Source organism: Pongo pygmaeus, chromosome 1 (genome assembly GCF_028885625.2).
Source record: "Pongo pygmaeus isolate AG05252 chromosome 1, NHGRI_mPonPyg2-v2.0_pri, whole genome shotgun sequence".
Classification (NCBI taxonomy): domain Eukaryota; kingdom Metazoa; phylum Chordata; class Mammalia; order Primates; family Hominidae; genus Pongo; species Pongo pygmaeus.
Genome location: NC_072373.2, coordinates 175,248,648 through 175,269,614, shown reverse-complemented (window position 1 = coordinate 175,269,614; position 20,967 = coordinate 175,248,648). Strand labels below are relative to the sequence as shown.

The 20,967-nt window shown below is 35.7% G+C and overlaps 1 protein-coding gene across 6 annotated transcripts in view; it reads right to left on the bottom strand.

Moving 5' to 3' along the window:
• Positions 1–20,967, bottom strand: part of USP24 (ubiquitin specific peptidase 24) — a 147,414-nt gene that overhangs the window by 84,299 nt on the left and 42,148 nt on the right. For 4 of the 6 annotated variants that reach the window (XM_063655252.1, XM_063655254.1, XM_063655262.1 and 1 more), the window contains 14 exons: positions 20,543–20,686; positions 19,722–19,844; positions 14,739–14,774; positions 14,054–14,119; positions 10,410–10,475; positions 7,824–7,898; positions 7,091–7,249; positions 5,468–5,582; positions 5,161–5,264; positions 2,900–3,007; positions 2,600–2,695; positions 2,348–2,509; positions 2,099–2,146; positions 139–198 (listed from right to left, as the gene is read on the bottom strand). In XM_063655252.1, the coding sequence (XP_063511322.1) occupies positions 139–198; positions 2,099–2,146; positions 2,348–2,509; positions 2,600–2,695; positions 2,900–3,007; positions 5,161–5,264; positions 5,468–5,582; positions 7,091–7,249; positions 7,824–7,898; positions 10,410–10,475; positions 14,054–14,119; positions 14,739–14,774; positions 19,722–19,844; positions 20,543–20,686 (1,362 nt within the window). The remainder of the gene's footprint in view (positions 1–138; positions 199–2,098; positions 2,147–2,347; positions 2,510–2,599; positions 2,696–2,899; positions 3,008–5,160; positions 5,265–5,467; positions 5,583–7,090; positions 7,250–7,823; positions 7,899–10,409; positions 10,476–14,053; positions 14,120–14,738; positions 14,775–19,721; positions 19,845–20,542; positions 20,687–20,967) is intronic. The other 2 variants (XM_054485951.2, XM_054485968.2) reach the window with 1 other exon arrangement.

The window sequence follows — 20,967 nt, the reverse complement described above, 5'->3', positions numbered from 1 at the left end:
CAAGGTCAGAATTTCTGAACACAACAGTGGAACTTGGGAATTTTAAGAGTATCAAAAGCAGAGGGAAGGGGAATCAGTTGGGGGAACAGAGGTAGCTGAGGGTGGGAGGGGAGTAAGAAGTGGGTGATCTTGTCTTACCCTTTGCTTAGTTTCTGTGTAGCCTGGCAGGGAGACATAATCCCCAGTCAGCCCACCTTGCTGCCTGGCAGGAAAGGGCATAGCATAGAAAAACACCTTTAGTGGAAGTAAATAATTCACCCCCCTGCCTGGAGCCATATCCAGGGGGCTTTGATCTTCCCACTGCCCCCCTTCAGCAATGTGTACTTTGTAAAAGTCCATGAAAGCACTTAGTAAACTGAAAAGTGCTATATAAAAGGCAAGATATTATTGTTTAGAATGAAATAATGGTACACCAGAATTTCTTTACTGGGAGCAGTGGGGAAATAAAAAATAAAGAATATTCCTTTCAAGTCTCACAAAATAACTCCAAAAATTCTCCTTTTACTTTTTGAGTTTTGTTATAAAACAACAGACATAAATGAAATGACTGCAAGGAGAAGCAATAAAGATGCAGTGATGCAACTGACTAGAAAAGCTAAGTAATGCTTAGCTGTAACAAGGAAGGAATAATGGTCAGGAGGGATATTCTGGTTTCAAACGCCACTTCCCTGGAGGGAGGGAAAAATCCATTCAGCTTTGACCTTTTATATACAAAGAAACGTGTCTGTTGCTGAGAAGAAAAGACCATTTTTCTATGGATACCCTTTTCCTCTTACTATTGAAGGTTCTAAACATCTTCAATAACTCTGGATGAATTTTAATCATAAGGAGAGGTTGCTAAGTTATCTGAATCACTGAGCTAAGGAAACTGGAAAAATTCAAATTGTATCTGAGTGAAAAGAAAGCAATGTTGTTGAGTTAAAAGAAAAATTCCTCATAACCTGAGAATTACCAGCTCCAGCTTGCGAATACCTTTTAAAATCTCTAAAGCTGGGTTACATGTAGAAAATTCACTTGGTCACATTTCAGTGTCAGAAATATAAAACACAAAGTTCTTCAATGCCCCCAACTAAACTTTGTGATCAAACACAACATAAGAAATAAAAGCCCACTGAGCTAAGAGTCTCTTAATATACCAATGAAAATTAGTTGGCGGTATCCAAGATCCTTTAAAGAAATACTTAACAAAAGCCAAGGAATATGTTTTACTAATGAAATTATTAAGCCACTAGTTATTCTACCAAAACTTTTCTTATGTTAATAATAAAATAAAAATCAGAAAGTGGAAGCCTTTCCGGTGCTAAGCTTTAAGTTTGGTCTGGGCACCCTGAGGGTCTAGGTGAGAGGACAATGCTGCTCCAATTAGGGCTGCTGCAACAACAGAAGCACAGTCCACTGAGCTGGCTGCTGTGATCAACCCTCTCAGAGGAGAGGACTGAGGCTTAAGGACTGGAACAACAGGAGAGCTGCAATCATTACCGCTCAATCTGCTAACCACCACCTCCAAGGACAGTCCAGAAGTTCACAGTAACCCACAGTCCCAGTCCCTCTTATACAAGTCCCTATCCAACCCTACCTTCTAAAATGAAGCCCCAGCAACAGATACTCACTGAATGACTTTGCCTATAGAATTACTTTAGGAACATGTCTAAATGAAGAACCTGAAACACTACTATGTGCAATCGATGACTGAACCTCCTTCCTCTCTCTCTCTCTCATACTATGAATGCTCCTCCATTTCTCCTTTATGGGAGAAAAACAAGCACAATATTTATTTGGAGTCCACTGTAGTTATTAAAACTGTGCATACTTTAGATTTAATTTTAAAAAGAAAAACTAAGTTGAAAATCTTCTAATTTTATGAAAATTATATAATAAAATTACTTTGAATGTGACCCTAGATTTTTTTCCCGTTAAGAGTAACTCCCAAGCTTTAAATAATAAAGCATAGGTCATAAACAAATTTTTAGATATCAAGTTTAATATGAACATTAAGAAACACTAAAACATACTATTATTTTAAAATTGTGATGTAGTTTATTAAAGGAAATTATTAAACTAGTATACCTTTTAGTTGGTTCCATCTGCAAATTCTTACCTTGAATCCATCCTTCTTGTTTTTTTCCAAACCTGACCATTCTCCAGGCTGAAAATTCATTTTAAGAGAAATATAAGTGACTTGGTAAAAGCAATACCTATAATTTCCCAATCTTGGACTTTAAGGTAAGAGCTTCCAGATACGGCATTTAGTTTAATTTACATAATAGGGGAGGAAAATTATTTGGCTCTAATTACTCAGGGAATACTGTTGTTCTAACAACAAAATCAGATAAAAGCTGAAACCAACCCTCTTAATATCTTCTATGCACTTGATGATGTAGCTCCTCTTGATTGCTTCTTTCACTGCATATGCATCACTAAGGATTGTCAGGTGCTCCTCCAAGGCCTGCTGAATAAGGCTACTGGGCAGGGTTGGAAGGTGAGCCAGTTCCCAGAGTACGTCTAAAACCTACAATAATATTACATATTATCAGCCAGCCAATACGCAAATAGCTGCTTTGAGCATTTGTAGCTAGAAAAATCCATTTGATTCTCCTGCCTTTCCAGAAGTGGTCTCAAAGCGAGCTTCCCGGCCTATTCGTCCAATCAGGCTCAAAAGCTTCTGTCTTACTCTATCACTCTCAGTCTCCCAGCTCTGTAGAATGGAAAAGACACAGGAATTGCTTCACGATCAAACTGGCAAAATATGCAAAAATTTTAAACTTGAGCTAAAAACATTAATAACGTAAGAAAAGTACATTTAAATACTGCTAATTGGTGGGGAGGAGGGGTATTCAGGACCTCAAAAGAGCTGATTTTAAGAAAATTTAAAAGTAAGCAAGTCTGACTGAACACGTACCTTCTGAATGAGAACAAACAAATGATTAAGCTGATCTGAATTAAATTTCACAGCCGCTGCAGCAATAATAGTATGAATGTTCTCAATCACGGTAGATGATTGTCCTGACTGGAAAAGGAAACATTGGAAAAAAGTTAAGTCTTGGAACTCGGAACAACCTAAGTCTTCCCCCTGGCAACTTACAGAAGCACAAGCAAAAATATAACAAAGATAAATTAACTCTAGTCTAATCAGCATCCACTTGCATAATATTGGCAAGACTATATGAAGCAACCATTATTAATCGTTATCAGCTGGCCTTATTTAAATTCCTAGAAGCATTAATTCTTTAAACCGACAATGAAAAAAAAAAAAACCCACGAGAATCAAGTTCTCAATGTGACATATTTCACTTCAAGAAGAGAACAAAATATTTTCAACCGCTAAAAGATTTAAACAGATTGAATTATAAAACAAATGTACCCACTTTTGGCATTTGATAAATGATCCTGAAGGTTCCAATTGAGCGTTATTACCTGCCTCATTTTTTATTTTACTCATAGATACTTTGTGATTTCAATTAATGTTTATTTAGCCCATTGGCAGTAAGTCTTTGCTGCAGAGCTATAGACCCTATTGTCAACCTTAAGGTTTATAACCTCAATTATGTCACTGTCATGCCTCACTGTTCATCATGTGAGACATGAAATGAAAAGAGGACATTTTTAGATTCAATTCCTTAAGAATTTTCTCAATATATACTATGCACATAGAATCATTCATTGAATGTAGTAGGGATATACAATATATAAATCATGGTCTCTAATCTTCAACCTAAATCTTCAACCTTATGTGGATTCAAAATTTATACTTGCAAAACAAAATTACATGAGTGTATTCCACCAAGGTCAAGACATGGGAAGTAATATCTTGGGACCCAGGACTGTTTTCTTTTACTCCTGCACCTGACTTTTTATAGTCTGCTCTGTAATGCTGGGCTGGGAGCCTGCCAACTACATTTCCCAAGCTCCTCTGCCAGCCAACTTCCTGTTACGTTCTGCCAATGAGAGGAAGCGCTGGGAGATGAGTGGCAGGATGAAGGATGAAGTATGTCTGGCTTAGGCTCAGAGTGGATGCAGATGCTGGCTGTGGCTGCAAGGGACTCCGGAAACCTTGGTGGCGGTAGCACCTCTTTGACAGTTCCAGTACTTAAAGTAAAAGCACCTCCAAGAGCAGCATCATTTCCTTGAACTTAATACCCCTTCTTTCTTTTTGCTTCTCCAACATTCTCTTTTTTGCTCCTCTACCTTACTTAGGAAGACTTTTGTAAACAATCCCCTGTAATCAACTCCCTTTGCTTGATATACCTAGCATAGTTTCTACTTCCTGACTAGATTCTGACTGATACAGTGACTAAGTTGGTACAGTCAAAGAGTGCTCCAGGTTTTTACCAACTAGATGAAGAATAATACCATTAATGAAATAGATTGGAGAATGACCATGTTTGGATACAATGAATTTGAGATGCCAACGCACTACGCATGGGAATGTGTGTTACTTATTTAGATATATTGCATTGGAGCTCCAAGAAGAGATGTGAATTAGAGATTTAATTCATAGAGTCAACAGCATACAAATGTAGTCAAAGCCACAGGAGTGCCTGCAATTGACTTATGAAAGCCAATACAGTGAGAAAGGGGCTAAGAATTAAGGCTTGAAAAAACCAAATAAAGTCAAGGTAGAAGAGAATAAGTTAGTAAAGGGGACTCAAGGAGCAATGCCAGGAAAGTTAGGAAAACCAGTAAAATGGACTATGACGAAAGTGAAGAAAAAAAAATTGAAGACTATGTTGGATTCTGTCACACCTCTTGACAGTCCTAGTAAGATGAGATCTACAAACTCATCAATCATCTTTATTTAATAGGGACTAAATGGGAAAAAAATTATTAATGAAAATTAATAATATAATGAAAAGAACACTAGATTGATAAACAAAGACACACACCTATTCCTAGCTCTGCCACTAACTGCTATATAACCTTCTCATTTTTTAATTTAAAAAATTAGAAGACCAGACTAGATCAGCAGTTTGAAACTTCTTGTGGTGAGTGGATTTACACATACAATCTTAATAAAAACCTGAAACTGTAAAGTGGGTTAGGTACAGCTGCTCTGTTTAAAGCAAGATAAAGTTTCCGTTTTCCTGCTCTCTCATCACCCTTTTCGCTCTCCTGTAGTCCAAAAACATTAGGCAAAGGCAAAAATAATTCTGCTCAACCTACCTGTATCTTCCAAATTTTAGTGAGCTCATCTAACGACAATTTACTACCCAAGAGTTCAATAATTCCCTTTATACGGTCACAGTATTGTGCTTGGTCTATGTTGCCTAATTGAAGAAACACGAGAGAGAAAGTCAGATATAGTGAACACTGACTCTCTAAATACAATTCTACTCATTCAAAACAATAACTTACTATAAGATCATTTAAAGGCTAATACAGTCAAAGCAACAATTTTGTATACTTTTTAATACAAAGATATATTATTTAAATTATGTTAGGTAATTTTTATTTTTTGAAAGCAACTTACCTTCCAGTGCGATTGACAGAACTGAGTTCTCAACTAGCCAATCTAATAATCTGTCTGTATCTATAGCATTCTTCACAGATTTGGATAAAGTGCTATCTTCTATTAGTTTGGTTACCTAAAAAGATAAGATTATTGTGACTGAGTCTAATATACATTATCAAATATTCATATATATATATATATAATTTTTACAATGTTACAATGTGCTTCAATAACTAGCCAAAATATATCAAAGGCCAGTTATAAGAAGTTAACAGACCACCATTTGTGATGTCCCTTTAAAAAGAACATGGATGGCCAGGCACGGTGGCTCATGCCTGTAATCCCAGCACACTGGGAGGCCAAGGTGGGTGGATCACTTTAGGTCAGGAGTTTGAGACCAGCCTGGCCAACATGGAGAAACCCTGTCTCTACTAAAAATACAAAAGATTAGCTGGGCGTAGTGGTGGGCACCTGTAATCCCAGCTACTCAGGAGGCTAAGGCAGGAGAATTGCTTGAACCTAGGAGGCGGAGGTTGCAGTGGTCCAAGATTGTGCCACTGCACTCCAGCCTGAGTGACAGAGCGAGACTCCATCTCAAAAAAAAAAAAAAAAAAAAAAGAACATGGAGTCATTCTTACAGCTCTCATTCCCTGGACCACTGCTAACTGGCTCAGGGATGAACATCTAACCCAAACCTCAAACAGGCACTCCCTCCAAATTTTATATGTGGAAAGTATACAGAAGTGTCAGGAAGACACTTCATATGCAGAAAGAGTGAGTCAGTCCCTCTCTGGTGATGGGAACTGCAGGATGTGAAACACTGGATCTACTCATTGTCTTGATCTCTACCACATGAAAAATGCCAAATGGCATTACTTAGTAGTCAGGCCAACATACTAAGAAAAGCAGGGATGAGACTTGCACAGAGTCCTGACAGTGGTCAGCTTGCAAATTCTAGTTGCTCTGTTGCCCACATGTGCCCATCCTTTCTTGTCTGGCTAGTAAACCCTTCATTCATGTAAAATAACCCAGCCTCTTTTCAATGAACTCCTTTTTTGGTCTAAAATGGTTCAAGATGAGTTTCTTTCACTGGTAGTCAAGATTCCTAACAATAGAAAACTGAAGGAAAAATAACTGAATTATAACTGAACTGCATTGGCTCCATGTGTCACACACCAAAACCAACTGTGCTGTTTCTGTGGATATGATAACAAATTCAGAAAGCTACGGAAAATTATTTCCATCATTGTGCTTTGACCAACACTGCTGCAGTCATTTTGTTTTTGTCCCAACCCCAGTTAGAAGATTTGGTTTAAGTAAACTTACACCTGAAATAAAACAAAATGAACTGTACCCTTAGAGCAAAAGTAAATCTCAAACTGCATATTCTAAGGGATTATAGTCTAGGAAATTTCACAGAAACACTAAATATTTTAAATATTTCAGATGTAAATTTTGAAAGTTAACACAGAAGATGTCTTTACTAACAATTATATACAACATTTTACACAGAATCATTATCTTTTATATGATTGCAATAAATTATTCATATTTCCCAAAATTTTTATATTAATAAGCATACATTTTGGCAGAACTTAGTATCTGTGCATTAAGTCTTGTAGAAACAAATGAAAAACTTACTTCTTTGAGAGAATTCATCTTAGCACTGAAATGTGGTGATTTCAGCATGCGCAACAGAATATCTAGTCGAAGGTCATCCACAATTGTCACCAGATCCGGTTGGAAGCGCATGCAAAGTAACTTAATGGCAGACAAGAGCTCAGGGATGCTAACCAATCTCTTTTATTGAATAAAAACAAAAAACAAAAAAAGGAACCGTAAAATCATTTTGATCCCAATTCTTATAACACACACAAGAATATAGGGTAACAATCGTCTGGCAGTATCTGATAATTTTACAAGGCCAATTAACTTCATTTTGCTTAGAAACAAAACTTAGCACATGGGTGAGCAGTAAAGGAAAGGGAATGGTCCTGTGAAAAATTTAGGGTAGGCAAAATAAGTCACGTTAAATTTAAATGGTAAAATTGCTTTAAACAACTCTGGGTAAGTTTTAACACTGTATTATTTTAAAGCTTCCTCTATGCCAACTGTGATACCATCAAAATCATGTTAGTAAAATTCTGAATGGTATCACTTACTGAGAACACTGCATTAACTCTATCGACTGAGGTAACAACCACCAATGGTGCTTCAGAAACAGCACTTTTTAATTAGGAAATGTAAAGTTAATTTGATGTGAATGCATGTGACCAGAATTCAAAGAGCATGGTGTGTGAACCCTGCTAAGTCCTGGCTCTGCTTCTGTGAACTAACTGGCACTAGGGCCTATCTAGTTGGAGAGAGCATTTACCTTGTCTTTGAGGTCTTTCTCTTCTACGCTCCGTACATCCTGGATTGTAGTAAGAATGACTGGGTCTAGCATGGGCTGTAGAAATAAAATGCTACAGTTATTAAGAACTCCTGAAGCTGTCCCAAAAGCAGAGAGAGAATACTTCTTCATCTACAATTCACAAAGAAGGTGCAATGAAAAGATAAAAATTTTCACATCAGAGCAGCTACTAACTAGTTAATACTACCAAATAAACCCTTAACTGACTCTGCTTAATCTTAGGTGCCTCAGCTTCTTTACTATAATATGAGTACATTTTCTGTCATTACTATCTTATAAAGGTAATTTTGAAAAGTGACTCAAGACACACAGTCTAACTTTTAAAACACAGCATGAATTGTTTTTATATGTATTTTGTGTTTGATTTTTAAAAATGAATATAAACACAGACCATGGAAATTATGCCATCATATGAACGACTTTTGCTTACTGATGTGAATGAGGCCTGTAGATGAAATTCATACAATACACTGCTCCAGAATGGTAACACAACCAGAAAACTAACTCTGAAGAGTATGTGAGAATGGTAAAGTATTAGCTATTAATACATCTAAATTACCACTTCCAGCTGGGTAAGAAAATATTTAAAACTTAGCTGATGAAGAAAGATAAACAGTATTTGGCTGTCAAAGCCAAAAATACATTAGCAATGTGCTAAAATGACATCAGGCAGTTATCCAGATAGAATTTCTTCTTTTACACTTAATGTCAATTGTATAGGAAGGAGAGAGAGCTGTTACGGTTAAGAGAGTCATAGTGTTCTTTTCAGCACATGCTGTTTAATCCTTACTGCAACTCTTGAGACAGCTATTACTATTATGGCCATTCTACAGATTAGGAAATTGAGGCACACAAGTTAAATAAGAGTCTTCTGAAGTCATACAAGTAGCAAGTAGTAGAGACAACTGTTATGTAAGTAACATGTATTATATGAGTTTATTGCTGAATGAATTTAATTTTGGATGGTTTTATATAATTAAAATACAGATGAAGTCAGATGTGCTTGGTTGGGAATTCATACACTTCTTGTTCTTTTTAAGGTACACTCTGTTTACATATATAAAATCTGGAATTTCTAAAGACCTTAATGTTAGTTAGCAGCTGGGGTATTTATGCTAAATTCTCTTCCACATAGCAAGGCATGAACAAAGAGCATGCATTTAAAACCCAATCCTGACCCTGATTATTAAATTATTAATGTTTATTATTAAAATATTAAAAAGTCCAATCACTTGGCCTCTTTTATGTCTTAGTGTTTCAACTATGAAATTAATGATTATATTTATATGCTTAAACTGAAGGAACATAAGCTGTTTCTAAAAGTTTTAATATACAGAATGGAGAAATATGTAAACAGCCATCTTATTTCACCTAAAACTCTTGCAGGATTACCTTGACATCTAAAGAAAGCATTTAACATTTAGAAATAACAGAAATTGGCTAGGTACGGTGGCTCATGCCTATAATCCCAGCACTCTGGGAGGCCAAGGTGGGTGGATCACGAGGTCAGGAGTTTGAGACCAGCCTGGCCAGCATGGTGAAACCCCGTCTCTACTAAAAATACAAAAATTAGGTGGGCATGGTGGCACGTGCATGTAGTCCCAGCTACTCCAGAGGTTGAGGCAGGAGAATCGCTTGAACCCGGGAGGCGGAGGTTGCATTGAGCCGAGATCACGCCACTGCACTCCAGCCTGGGCAACAGAGCGAGACTCTGTCTGGAAAAAAAAAAAAAAAAAAAAAAAAAAGAAAAGAAACAAGAAATAACAGAAATTTCCAGAACCTACTAAAAAAAAATCCTATCTCCCTTATTAAAGTGGCCCTAAGTAAATGTGATGTTGGAAAGAACACTGCATTTAAAAACACTGCTCCAGAAGGACACTATGCTTTCAAAACCATTTACGGTGATTTTTTTAAAGCTCTATAAAAGTTATAAGGTCCGTAGACTTATTTATAAAAATAAATAAATAGAAGTATTTCAACGTGACATTTTGCTCGGTAAAACTTGTTAATTGAAATGAAGGAAACAGGATAGCAGAATAGGCTTTTAGCATTAGAAAACTGAACACTCACAGCTTTGACTGTTCTGTGACCTGCTGACTTACAATCCTACAGAGGTAGGAAATCAGACAAGATGTGCTGTTAAGGTGATATTCAGAAGTGAGCGACTGAGCCAGTAAGTGAGCCTAGCCGATTTAATACATAAATACTAATCTGATTCAAAACATAACGGCATTAAATCCTTAAATAATCCTGTGAAGCAAATAAGGATATGCTGCCTACTTTATAGATAAGAAAATGAAAAATAAATAAAAATTATATAAAATGATAAACTGAAAAGGTAAATGGCCTTCTCAAATGTTAAGTCTCCTATACTTCAACTTATTCAACAATTTTTATTATCTGATGGCATTTTTATTAAAAGGACAGCTAATGTGAAAAAAGGAGTACTCTGGATTAAAGACCACTCTGAATAACCTGATAAAAAGAAGTTATTACTGTTTGCATGTCTTCAATCATATGAAGTAATGTGAAATGGTTTAATCCTACCTGTACCACGGAGGAACTGAGGTACTCTGCACACACTCCTAAGGGCTGAATCAGTGCTGAGACAGCCTGGAAAAAGACAGTGAAGATTAGAAATACATTTGAGAAGATTTTTTTCCTGTCAAAATTAAACAAATCCCTTTTCATATATCACAGAAAAGTTTAAATAGTGATTTGATCAAGTCATGAATAAAAGACTAGAGAAACTAAACTCCTGGATAGAAAGAATTGATATAAAGATGTCAACCCACTTAAATTATTATAGAAATTTAATGTAATTTAAATCAGAATATGTCAATAAAACATCTTTGGAGAATTAGATAAAATGATTTTAAAGTTACATTGTAGAACACTAAACATTTTTTTAAAAAAGGAGAGAATAGCTGAGGCATGAAATATTCCTTAAACAAAAAACACTGAAGGCTTACTTGAAGAAAATTATAAAACCTTACTAAAATACATTAAAGAAGCCCGCATAAATGGGGAGACACCATGTTTCTAAACGGAAAAGACCATTATTGTAAAAACATCAATTCTCTCTGCATTGACCTATAAATTTAATGCAATTCCAAACATGATCTCAGAAGAATTTTCTACAGGAGAACCTGACAGGTTGACTACACCCAGAACATTAAAAATATGGGAACAATAAAAAATTTTTTTAGAAAAGAATGATACTGGGCAGAAGTGACACTACCAGTAATGAACACAAGGTTGCAACAGTACAGAAATGAACCAAAGAATGAATGAATTAATAAATGACTGGAACAGAGGTCCCGAAACAAACCCATTGGCACATGGGCCTTTGATATTATTAAGCCAGCAAATACAAATAATAAGGAAAAGAGAGATTATTCAATAGAGGATCTAACAACAATTGGCTACCTATTTGGAAGAAAATAAAATTAAATCCCTATCTTTTCAAATATACAAAAATAAATTCTAAATGAATTAAAGGACTAAGTTAAAAAAACAAAAATATGAAAGTATAAAAAGAAAAAATATATTTTTATAAACTTGAGGTGGGAGAACATTATCTAAGCAAGTTAGAAAACTTTTAAGCCATCAAGGAAAAATTTGACTACATAAAAGTCTGAAACTTCTATATAGCAAAAGATACCATCAATAAAAATGAAAAGAAGCAAAATACTAGGAGAAAAGATTTACAAATATGCAAAATAGATACAGCATTGATAAGCTTAATATAAAAATAATTCCAAACACGTCACCCAAAGAGACCTAAATAAACTAGGTCAATTCACAGAAGAAATACAAATAACCAATAATCATATGACAAAATGCTCAAGTTCACAAGAAATCAGAGTATTACATATTAAATAATAAAATACCATTTTTTGTCCATCATATTGGAAAATTAAAGATTGAAAATATTTAGCACTAATGAGACTATTATGAAACGGGTTTGTGGGAGTACAGACGGGCAAAAGCTTTTTAGAAAGACATTTAGCACTGTCAATTATAATTTTAAAACAAATACACAGTTGACCCTTGAACAAACAAGCTTGAACTGCATGGGTTCACTTACATGCAGATTTTTTGAACAAAATGAGGACTGAAAATACAATATTCCTGGGATGCAAAATCTGCATATATGAAGGTTGACTTTTCATATACATGAGTTCTGCAGGGCTGACTACAGGATTTGAGTATAGACAGATTCTGGTATACCCAAAATCCTGGAACCAATCCCTCAGTATACCAAGGAATGACTGTAATCTTTAACTCAGAAATCTCACTCTCTAGGAATTGATCTTTCAGAAATAGTTGCACATACATAAAGACATATTTATAAGGAACGCTCTCTATAATAGCAAAAACATAGAAATAATCCAATGCCCATTAATAAGTGTCTGCATCATGGTATACCATTTGCAGAAATATACCACTTGCAGTCATTAAAAACACTGATAGTACTAGCCTGGAAAGATGACCATGATATTATGTTAAATGAAAATATACAACCAGGTATAGCTTGATAATTTAGGTTTAGGAGAAAAAGAGAAAGAGAGAAAGAACATGCATAGATTTATATAAATTCAGGGAAAAGCCAGAAAGGCATGTGTTAAACTGGTAACTGTTACCTAGGTATGTGTGTGGGGATCAGGAAGAAGGATGAGCAACAACTTTCATTTCTTGTTTTGTATAGGTGTTTTTAACTGGTGGGCTTGTGAGTGATATTTTTTCCTAGTATTTTTAAATTCCAAAGTTGTACTCAGACTTAATAATATGGCCTAAATTTATTCTGGGACACAGCCACCTTAACTGGTCAGAAATCCAGCACGTGTGAATTTTAATTATACCTGTCTCCTACAAAAGTCCACACCTTTGGAATCTCTCCAATGCCTGAGTGTTACTATCCCCTCAATACAACCTAAACAATATAATTCTGTGTCAACTGCAGCAGATAACACAATTGTTCTGAAAAATGGTCTGACCTTATGGAAAAATCTTGCAAGACTCTTTAACTTTAGCACATTTGATAATAATGAGGGCTATGCCCAGATTCCCATCTATCTATCCTGAGCCAGTTTTCATCCAAGTAGGATAGAAATTTGGGAGTGCTCTGTATTTTTTTTTAAACCCTGGATCTAAAGAGGTTTTTCTTTGGTTTTGCTTCTTAAATTGTTATATATTATCTTCCAAGTCAATGAAGTCATTTCCAACATACTTGATCTATTGAATGGGGATCACAAGGACAGTTCAACAACCTAATTAACTTCCAGGGAAGGAAGAGGAGGCTTCTGCATCAGTGTCTGTGATCTGGCAGACATCTGATTTTTAGGATAAACACTGGGTGGCAAGAAAGAGTCAATCTATTACTACACCATCAGTCTCTCTCCTTGAGCATTGCTATTTCCTTCACCCAGAGAGGGACCAATAGGAATTGATTAGTCACGGTTTCACAGAAATAACTGCAACTGTAAGCACAATCTGTAACACCTGGGTGCATTATTTTCTGTACTGATCAAATTACAGCAGATAGCGCAGTGTCTTATTCATGCCAAGTACGTAATAGTTTTTAACTGAATGATTAATTAGGGAAAAGAATAAAGTGCTCTCAGCAACAAACAGGTCAACAGTGTCTGAAAAATTAAAGATTAGTTATTCCCCTAACTATGAGGTTATGTTTTGAGAAAATGAAGTTGATATGAACACTGCACCTGATGTTTCTAAGCTCCCATGTTATAGCCATTTGTTATCTAGAAGTTTTTGTAACACCAAAAAGCTTACTAAACAACTTTGTTAATATTTTTATTTGTGCCTGAGTTTATGAAGTAAATTCTGATTTTATATAATCATTTAACTGAGCCATAAAATTGTTATGCATATATATACTTGCCACATATAGCAACCAACTTTAAACAGTAAGATAATTTCATGTAACCATTACAAATTAAGAGAAAAATACCATAGGTAAACAAAAAATAGTGAGGAAAAAACTCTACATAGCAATTTGGTTATAATTAGGAGTAAACATTTCTTCGGTTATCAGGACCGTGGAATCTGCTCCTCTAAAGATGAACCTTTAACATTTAACTTGGCATGTCCAGACCGTATCCTCTGGCTGTACACCAACTCAAGTGAAATGAATTTCCACAGTGAGCATATACAGTAGTTTAACTTACCCCAAGTTCTATATCTTCTGAATGGAGCTTGGCTTGGATTGCTGCAAATCCACCTAATTCTCCAAACTGAGAAGAAAAAGGGCACACATTAATTTAATTTATTTTTCTCTTTAATTTTTTTATTTTGAAAAATTTCTATTGGTACATAGTAGGTGTATATGTTTATGGGGCACATGAGATGTTTTGATACAGGCATACAATGTGAAATAAGCACATCATGGAGAATGGGGTATCCATCCCCTCAAGCATTTATCCTTTGAGTTACAAACAATCTAATTACATTATTTAAGTTATTTAAAAATATACAATTAAGTTATTATTGACTGCAGTCATCCTATTGTACTACACATATTAATTTTAAAATATTATATATTAATAATTTAAGCAAGGAACTAAAGCTAAAATTCTACTTTATCGTTGTGCTCTGTAACATTGGTCTTGAGAGAATCCTTGCATTGATCCTTCTAATGCTCCTGTGGCATACTGCAGATAGTACTAAGCCCAAAAGCTGATGTTTACCTGCTAGTATTGTACATACAAAAAAAGGGAGAAAATACGAAATCCACTTCTTAAAGCATTTTTTAATTATTCTCTGCAGCTGCCATTTGCTTAATATACCAAACTCTAAGATGTCTCATTAGAAAATTGAAAATATACTACATGACAATATTAACAAGTCATATACCTTATTTACCAAATCCACAACCCATCCATGAGGCTCCTATGAGAAAAGAAAAACAAAATTGAGATGGCAATATAAAAGCTTCCCCATTAACCCTTACATTTCTTTTATTCTAAATGAAAAGTTAGGAGAAAAATTATAAAAGTTTGGAAACTATTTTCAAAGTTTTTTCCCAAATGCTTCCTAACATGTCTTTAATATTACTGCATATGATTTTGGGAGTCTATAAGTCTGCATTTTGATGGAACTGCCACAATGTGGAGCATCTATGCATTTTTGGATAGCTGAGATCAGTTGTTTAAGCTCTCCAACATACAGGATAACCTGAGTTAAATTCTCCAAAAAAGTTTTATTTTAGAAATTAAAACTTAATTATTAACATAAGAAGTAGTAAATCAGCAGAGATTAAAATTTTTAGTCCCAGTTAGATCATTAATTAATGCTCTTAAGCAAACTCTATTTTCTCCTCTTTTTCTTTTCTTTTTGAGCATTCACTGTTCTAGGGACTAGACACAGAACAGTGACTACGAAGAGATGTTGCACCTGCTTTTATGAAGCTCATTCTAGCAGGGTCAACAAAACCAAGCAGAGCATCATATACAGAAGACAATTCAAATTGTGCTAAGTCCCACAAAAGCAAAAACAAAAAGGCCTCAAAAGAAAAATAGGACCTTCCTCTACTTGGGGTGGTGGTCATGAAAGACTTCTCTGAAAACATAATCTTTAAAGGACGAGACAGATGTAGCCGTTTAAAGAACAGTCCAGGCAGAGAGGCTAAAATGGCAAAGGTCCTGATGGGGGATGGCAGAAAAGACTCTGCTGTGTTTAAAAAACTCTCCCAGCTGGGACATGGTGAGCCAGGAGTGGCAGAGATGAGGTTGTACAGAGAGGCAAAGAATGTAGATCATGGAGACACTTACAGACCATGATTAGAAAGAAAGCAACAGAAGCATTTTCAGCAAAAGAATGTTTTATATTTTAAGGTCACTCTTGCAGTTCTGTGAAGAATGGAATGGAATGGATGAATGGGAGAATGAGACATAGTCAGACACAACCAGTCAGAAGGCCAGTGCAGTGTCTAGATAGTTCACAGCTGTGTGTGGAGAAGGATGGCAGCAGAAGGGGGAGAGAGAGGTCAAATGGAGACATATTAGAGATTAAATCAAAGGACTTGTTTATGGTCTGGTTATTCTTTATTCAAGGAATGAATCCTGGCTGACTCCTATGTTTCTGGCTTGAGCATCTAGATAGATGATGATGTTATTTACTAAAAAGGAGAATAAAGGCTGGAGAGGCAAAATGAAATTCCATTTCAGACACACTAAGTTTGAGAACTCTGTATGGCAACTAAAAGGAGATAACTGACTCTTCAAGTCTGGTATACTCAGAGAAGAGGTTTGGACCACAGAGATATAAACTGGAGGGCCATCGGCATAAATATGACATTTAAATCCATTAGAGAAAGTGTAGTGAATAAAGAAAGGAAGCGCTGAAGAACAAAACCGGATAGAGGTGAAGGAGTCAACAGAGGAAACACAGCTTGGGGGCAAGCAGAAACACAAGGCACTGCAGTATCCTGAAAGCCAAGCAAGAAATATCTCCAAGAAGGGAGCAACTGGGGTCAGTGCTGTTGATGGGGGTCAAGGGACATTTCTTTCCAACCTGGGAACATGGAGGGGTGCTGGTGTCTTAACGAGAATTATTTCAGCAGATGGTGGATGAAGGCAGAATGGAATGTCCTGAAAAGTTAGTAGACTTCTGTCTAAGTATCCTAAATGGTTCTCCAGCTAAAAATAACACTACTGGATAAAAACACTAAAATATAATATTTTAAAACATATAGCTGAGTTGACAAAAAAAAAAAGCTCAGAAGCTTAAAACAAAGAGAAAGCAGGAATCCTGTGAGGCAGGCAGGAAGGCTCTGAAGTCAGCTTCACCCACAAGCAGCTGCAGAGCCCTGGTGACCGTTGAGTGTCCATTTTGCAGGAGAAAAAGGACACCAAGCCCAGGTGGGACAGGGTGACTCAAGAAGGAAATGCAACACAAAGCTGGAACTAAAGGGCTACATCCTTGGTGTCAGATGAACTGAAATAGATTTACCTGTGGAAAGGGAAAATAAGGATGCCTACAGGGAGAAAAAAATTCTCCAAGAATTCATAACCACAGAATTGCCCTCATATGGCTTTACTGCTCAAATTCACACGGACGTTATGGTCTGAAAAATCTTAAGCTGATAATTTATTCTAAAATGGTCACAAACTGTAGTGCTTCCAGGCACCTACCAAAAAGTACATCCTTTTTGGAAGAAAGAACGTGCAACTTAGGCCTCAAACTGCCCCCTCCTAGATTAAATGCTAAGAAATATGAGTTCACAGAAAAATGAACAAACAAATAAATATAAATATACTTCCATACACCTACATACACACACAAAGCAAGTGAGTAAAAGCCAGCAGAATCAGACTTGCAGATATCAGGCACAGAATATAAAGTAAGCATTAAACAAATTAGGGCTTGAAAATATGAGTTAAGAACATGAGACAATACAAAATTAAACAGTCAAAAAAACAAAATTTATATAAATGAAAAATTCAGTAACCGAAATAAAACACTTAAATAAACAAGTTAAACAGCAGAGTAGATACAAATAAAAAAAAAAATCCGTGAATTGTACTACTATAGATCTGGAAAAAAGTTATCACGATTGCAACACAAGGAGACAAAAAAATGGAAAATGTGAAAAGGAGTTAAGGGACACAGAGGACAGAATGAGTCAGTCTAACATGTATCCAATCAAGTTTCAGAAGAAGAGAGACTAATGGGGAAGAGGGAATATTTTAAAAGATAAAGGCTGAGAAATTTCCAGAATTGATGTAAGACATTAACCCTAGATTCAGAAGCCCAATGAATCTTAAGCAAAATAAATAAAAAGAATACCATGGTTAATCACATTAGAATCAAATTTACAAACATTAAAGAGAAAGAAAAGATTTCAAAATACAGCCATGGAGGAAAGACAGACTTCTAATAAAAGAACCACAGTCAGATCAATAGCCAACTTCTCCACAGCAATAATCAAAGCCACAAGACAGTGAAATGGTATCTTTAATATTCTGAGAGAAAAGAAATACCATCTAGACTTTTGAACCCAGTGAAAATACATACTTCAAGGAATGGGAAATAAAGTAAAGTTCAGGCCATCAAAAACCAAGACTTACCCAAAAACAGAACCCTACTAAAGGATTCTTTATAGAATGCACTATCAACTTTACTGGGTAAAAAATGATAGGAGGGGACTAAGACAATGCACCAGTAAAATAAAGAGGTAATGAATCATTTAAGAGGGGAGCGAGCACATGCAACATTCTAAGGTCTTTATGTACTGCTCAAGGAGGAGAAAGATACTAGTGAAATTTAGATTTTGTTTACTAAGTTAACATTTTAGGATAACCACTGGAAGAATAACTGAGAGGGAGGACATGGAATCTTCAGGAGGTCTGGTTGGGAAGGGGAGCAGAGGACCATACAGAGGGATATGATATTAAAGGCAGAATATTTAAAGATGGGAAATACTAGATCACGTTGCATACAAGAATAACAATTCCAATAGTGAGGGAAAAATTGAGGATACCAAAGAAAAAATAGAAAGCTGAAGGAGGAATATGCTTGACAAGGCAAGACAAGAGGGGATCTAGAGGAGAGAGAATTCCTTTGTGGTAATGAGAGGAAACACAAAGACGGCACCTTTCTGGGTCTCAGTGGATGCATACGTAAAGTGAAAAAAAGAGAATGAACATCTGCTGAGCGCTCACTAGAGTGAACCACCATGTTCAGTATTTCTATGTATATTTGTCACTTGATCTTCACAACGCATCTGAAGAGAAGAGTTTAGCATTTGGGGAGGCAGTACCGCATATGGTTAAAGAACATAGACTAGCTGCCTGCATGGGTTCTCCCTGTAACTAGGTATGTGGACTTGGGCAAGTACTTCACTTCTGTCTGTTTCAGTTCTCACCTATGAAATGGGGGTAAAAATAGTACCCAACTCAAAGAGCCGTTGTGGAGATTAAATTCCAAAGTACATATTCACTGTCCTTTCTGCTCAGCTTTTTCCTTCTCTCTGGGGAACTGTCTGACTCCCCAAGGTGGCAATAACTACCCCTTCCCCTGGATTCTATGCACAGTACATATTATTATAATTCCCCCTACTATTTATCACGCTGTCATTTTTTTGTTTTCGTATTTCCTCCACCATACTACAAGCTAGTAATCACATCTTATTACTGTTTATATTAAAGACAGGACTGTGTACTTATGTTTATATCTCAGACTTAGAATAATGCCAGACACGTAGTAAATGTTAAATAAATGATTGCTGACCTAAACCTCTGCTTCCACTAAAGCAATGAACAAGTTTTCTATTGATTAAACTCAACTTCTTTCAACTGTTTCTGAAACCAAACAGTGTTTTAACTAAAGGACTGTTTAGATTATGTACGTCTTGTGAGTATACTCTTATTGGCAGACTGTAATCTTTTGATATAAAATATACTGGTTCCAGGCCTGAAAAAGCAAGTTTTAATGCATATGAAGTTCAAAAGAAAATTATATATGAAATTAAGTACTAGATTATTTTTTCTAGGTACAATTAATCATTTTAAATGCTATAGTCTCTCAACTCTCTCTAAGAAACTGGAACACCAATTAAACTGGGGTTCTGATAATCTAATAGATGACACTAAAGACATTTCTCATTTTACTAAACATCATTTCAAACCTATAAAATTCTTCATGATATTAGTTAAGAGCTATGGAAAAATTATGCACTATCTGAAAAAAAAGCAGGCAATTTTATGAGCCAGATGCAATATTTGTCATTTTTCAGATTGTTTTAATCCTCCCATGTAACTTGTCTTTTTTATAGCACAGAAAATCTTCTTTTTCAACACATTTTTCTATAAAAAGATGAAACTAAACGATGTTTACCTTTTGGAAAGTCGATACAGGTGAAACAGCAAACATATTTCCCTCTCCAAATACTTCTGCCCAATTCCTTTGAGACACTTTCATTCTGTTTTTAAAATGGTATTCATTATCAGGGTTGAAAGCCTAGATTCAAAGAGAACAGAAAAACATTATTATCTATTTCTATAGCAACACATATTAGCATTAGAAAAGAAGATAAAAATATAGCCTTGGACTCCCCTCATTAATGGGATCTTTCAAGAATACACCGAAAGCATACGCCTTAGCTAGTGCAGAGGTGCTAAGAATTAATATGCTGTTCTCCTGTCCTGTTCAGTGCTCACTGTGAAGGAAGAGGAGGAGGTAACAGGATAAGAGGTCTGACTCAAGGCAGTGTGATGCCAATGCCCCAAGTGTGCTAGGGCTACCAGGGATGAGATGAGGAACAGAGGCACTGAAGGCAGAAGTCAGGAGGGGAAAATATGAGGGTCCCTTCTTCATGCAGCTACCGTTACCTATTGGGGGAAAAGGCCAGAAACCAAACTACATCTACATGAACACTCCATATGAAAGTATTTAAGACATGAATAATCAGGGAGAGGTAAGAGAAAGGCATTTAATCATTCTATAAGTTGAAAAACCCATTAAAATTAGAAAAGTACTTCTTTCAAACTGAGAACACAAAATGGTTGCTCTGCTTTTAAAATAAAGACAAAGGATCCTAATAGCTAATATCCTTAATGATAAAATCATTATCGCTCATTATTAATTACAAGTCAGAGAACAGCAAGTATTTTAAACAAAATCAAAACATAAAGTACTTAATTTTAGAGATACTATACCATTGTAAGCACACCCAGGAGACCAATGGGAATTGGATCTTGTTTTATTCTCTCTGCGACCAGTTCTATTAATAGCATCAACATGTTGTAAATTCCTTCATGAATTTCAGTACCCCACTTGTGAACAGCACTTGATGTCAGGAGCTATAAAAACATAAAGGGCAGTCTAGAGTCTAACTTGAAAAAAGAAAATAAATCTACAGTTTATCAGGTCCATCTCAAATAACTGAGAGATTATGATGAAAATACTTTTTTATGCAGATGATTGGCTTTTAAAAGACCCATAGCTGTAGTTCATCTACTTGCCCATTTATTTCAAAGTCAATATAGAGTTTTGCTTTTGAATTTTAAATCTCTTGCATGAAAGCACTTTGTTTAAAAGAAAAATTTTATTTGGTCCTCTACTTTTCATAATTACAAGGGTA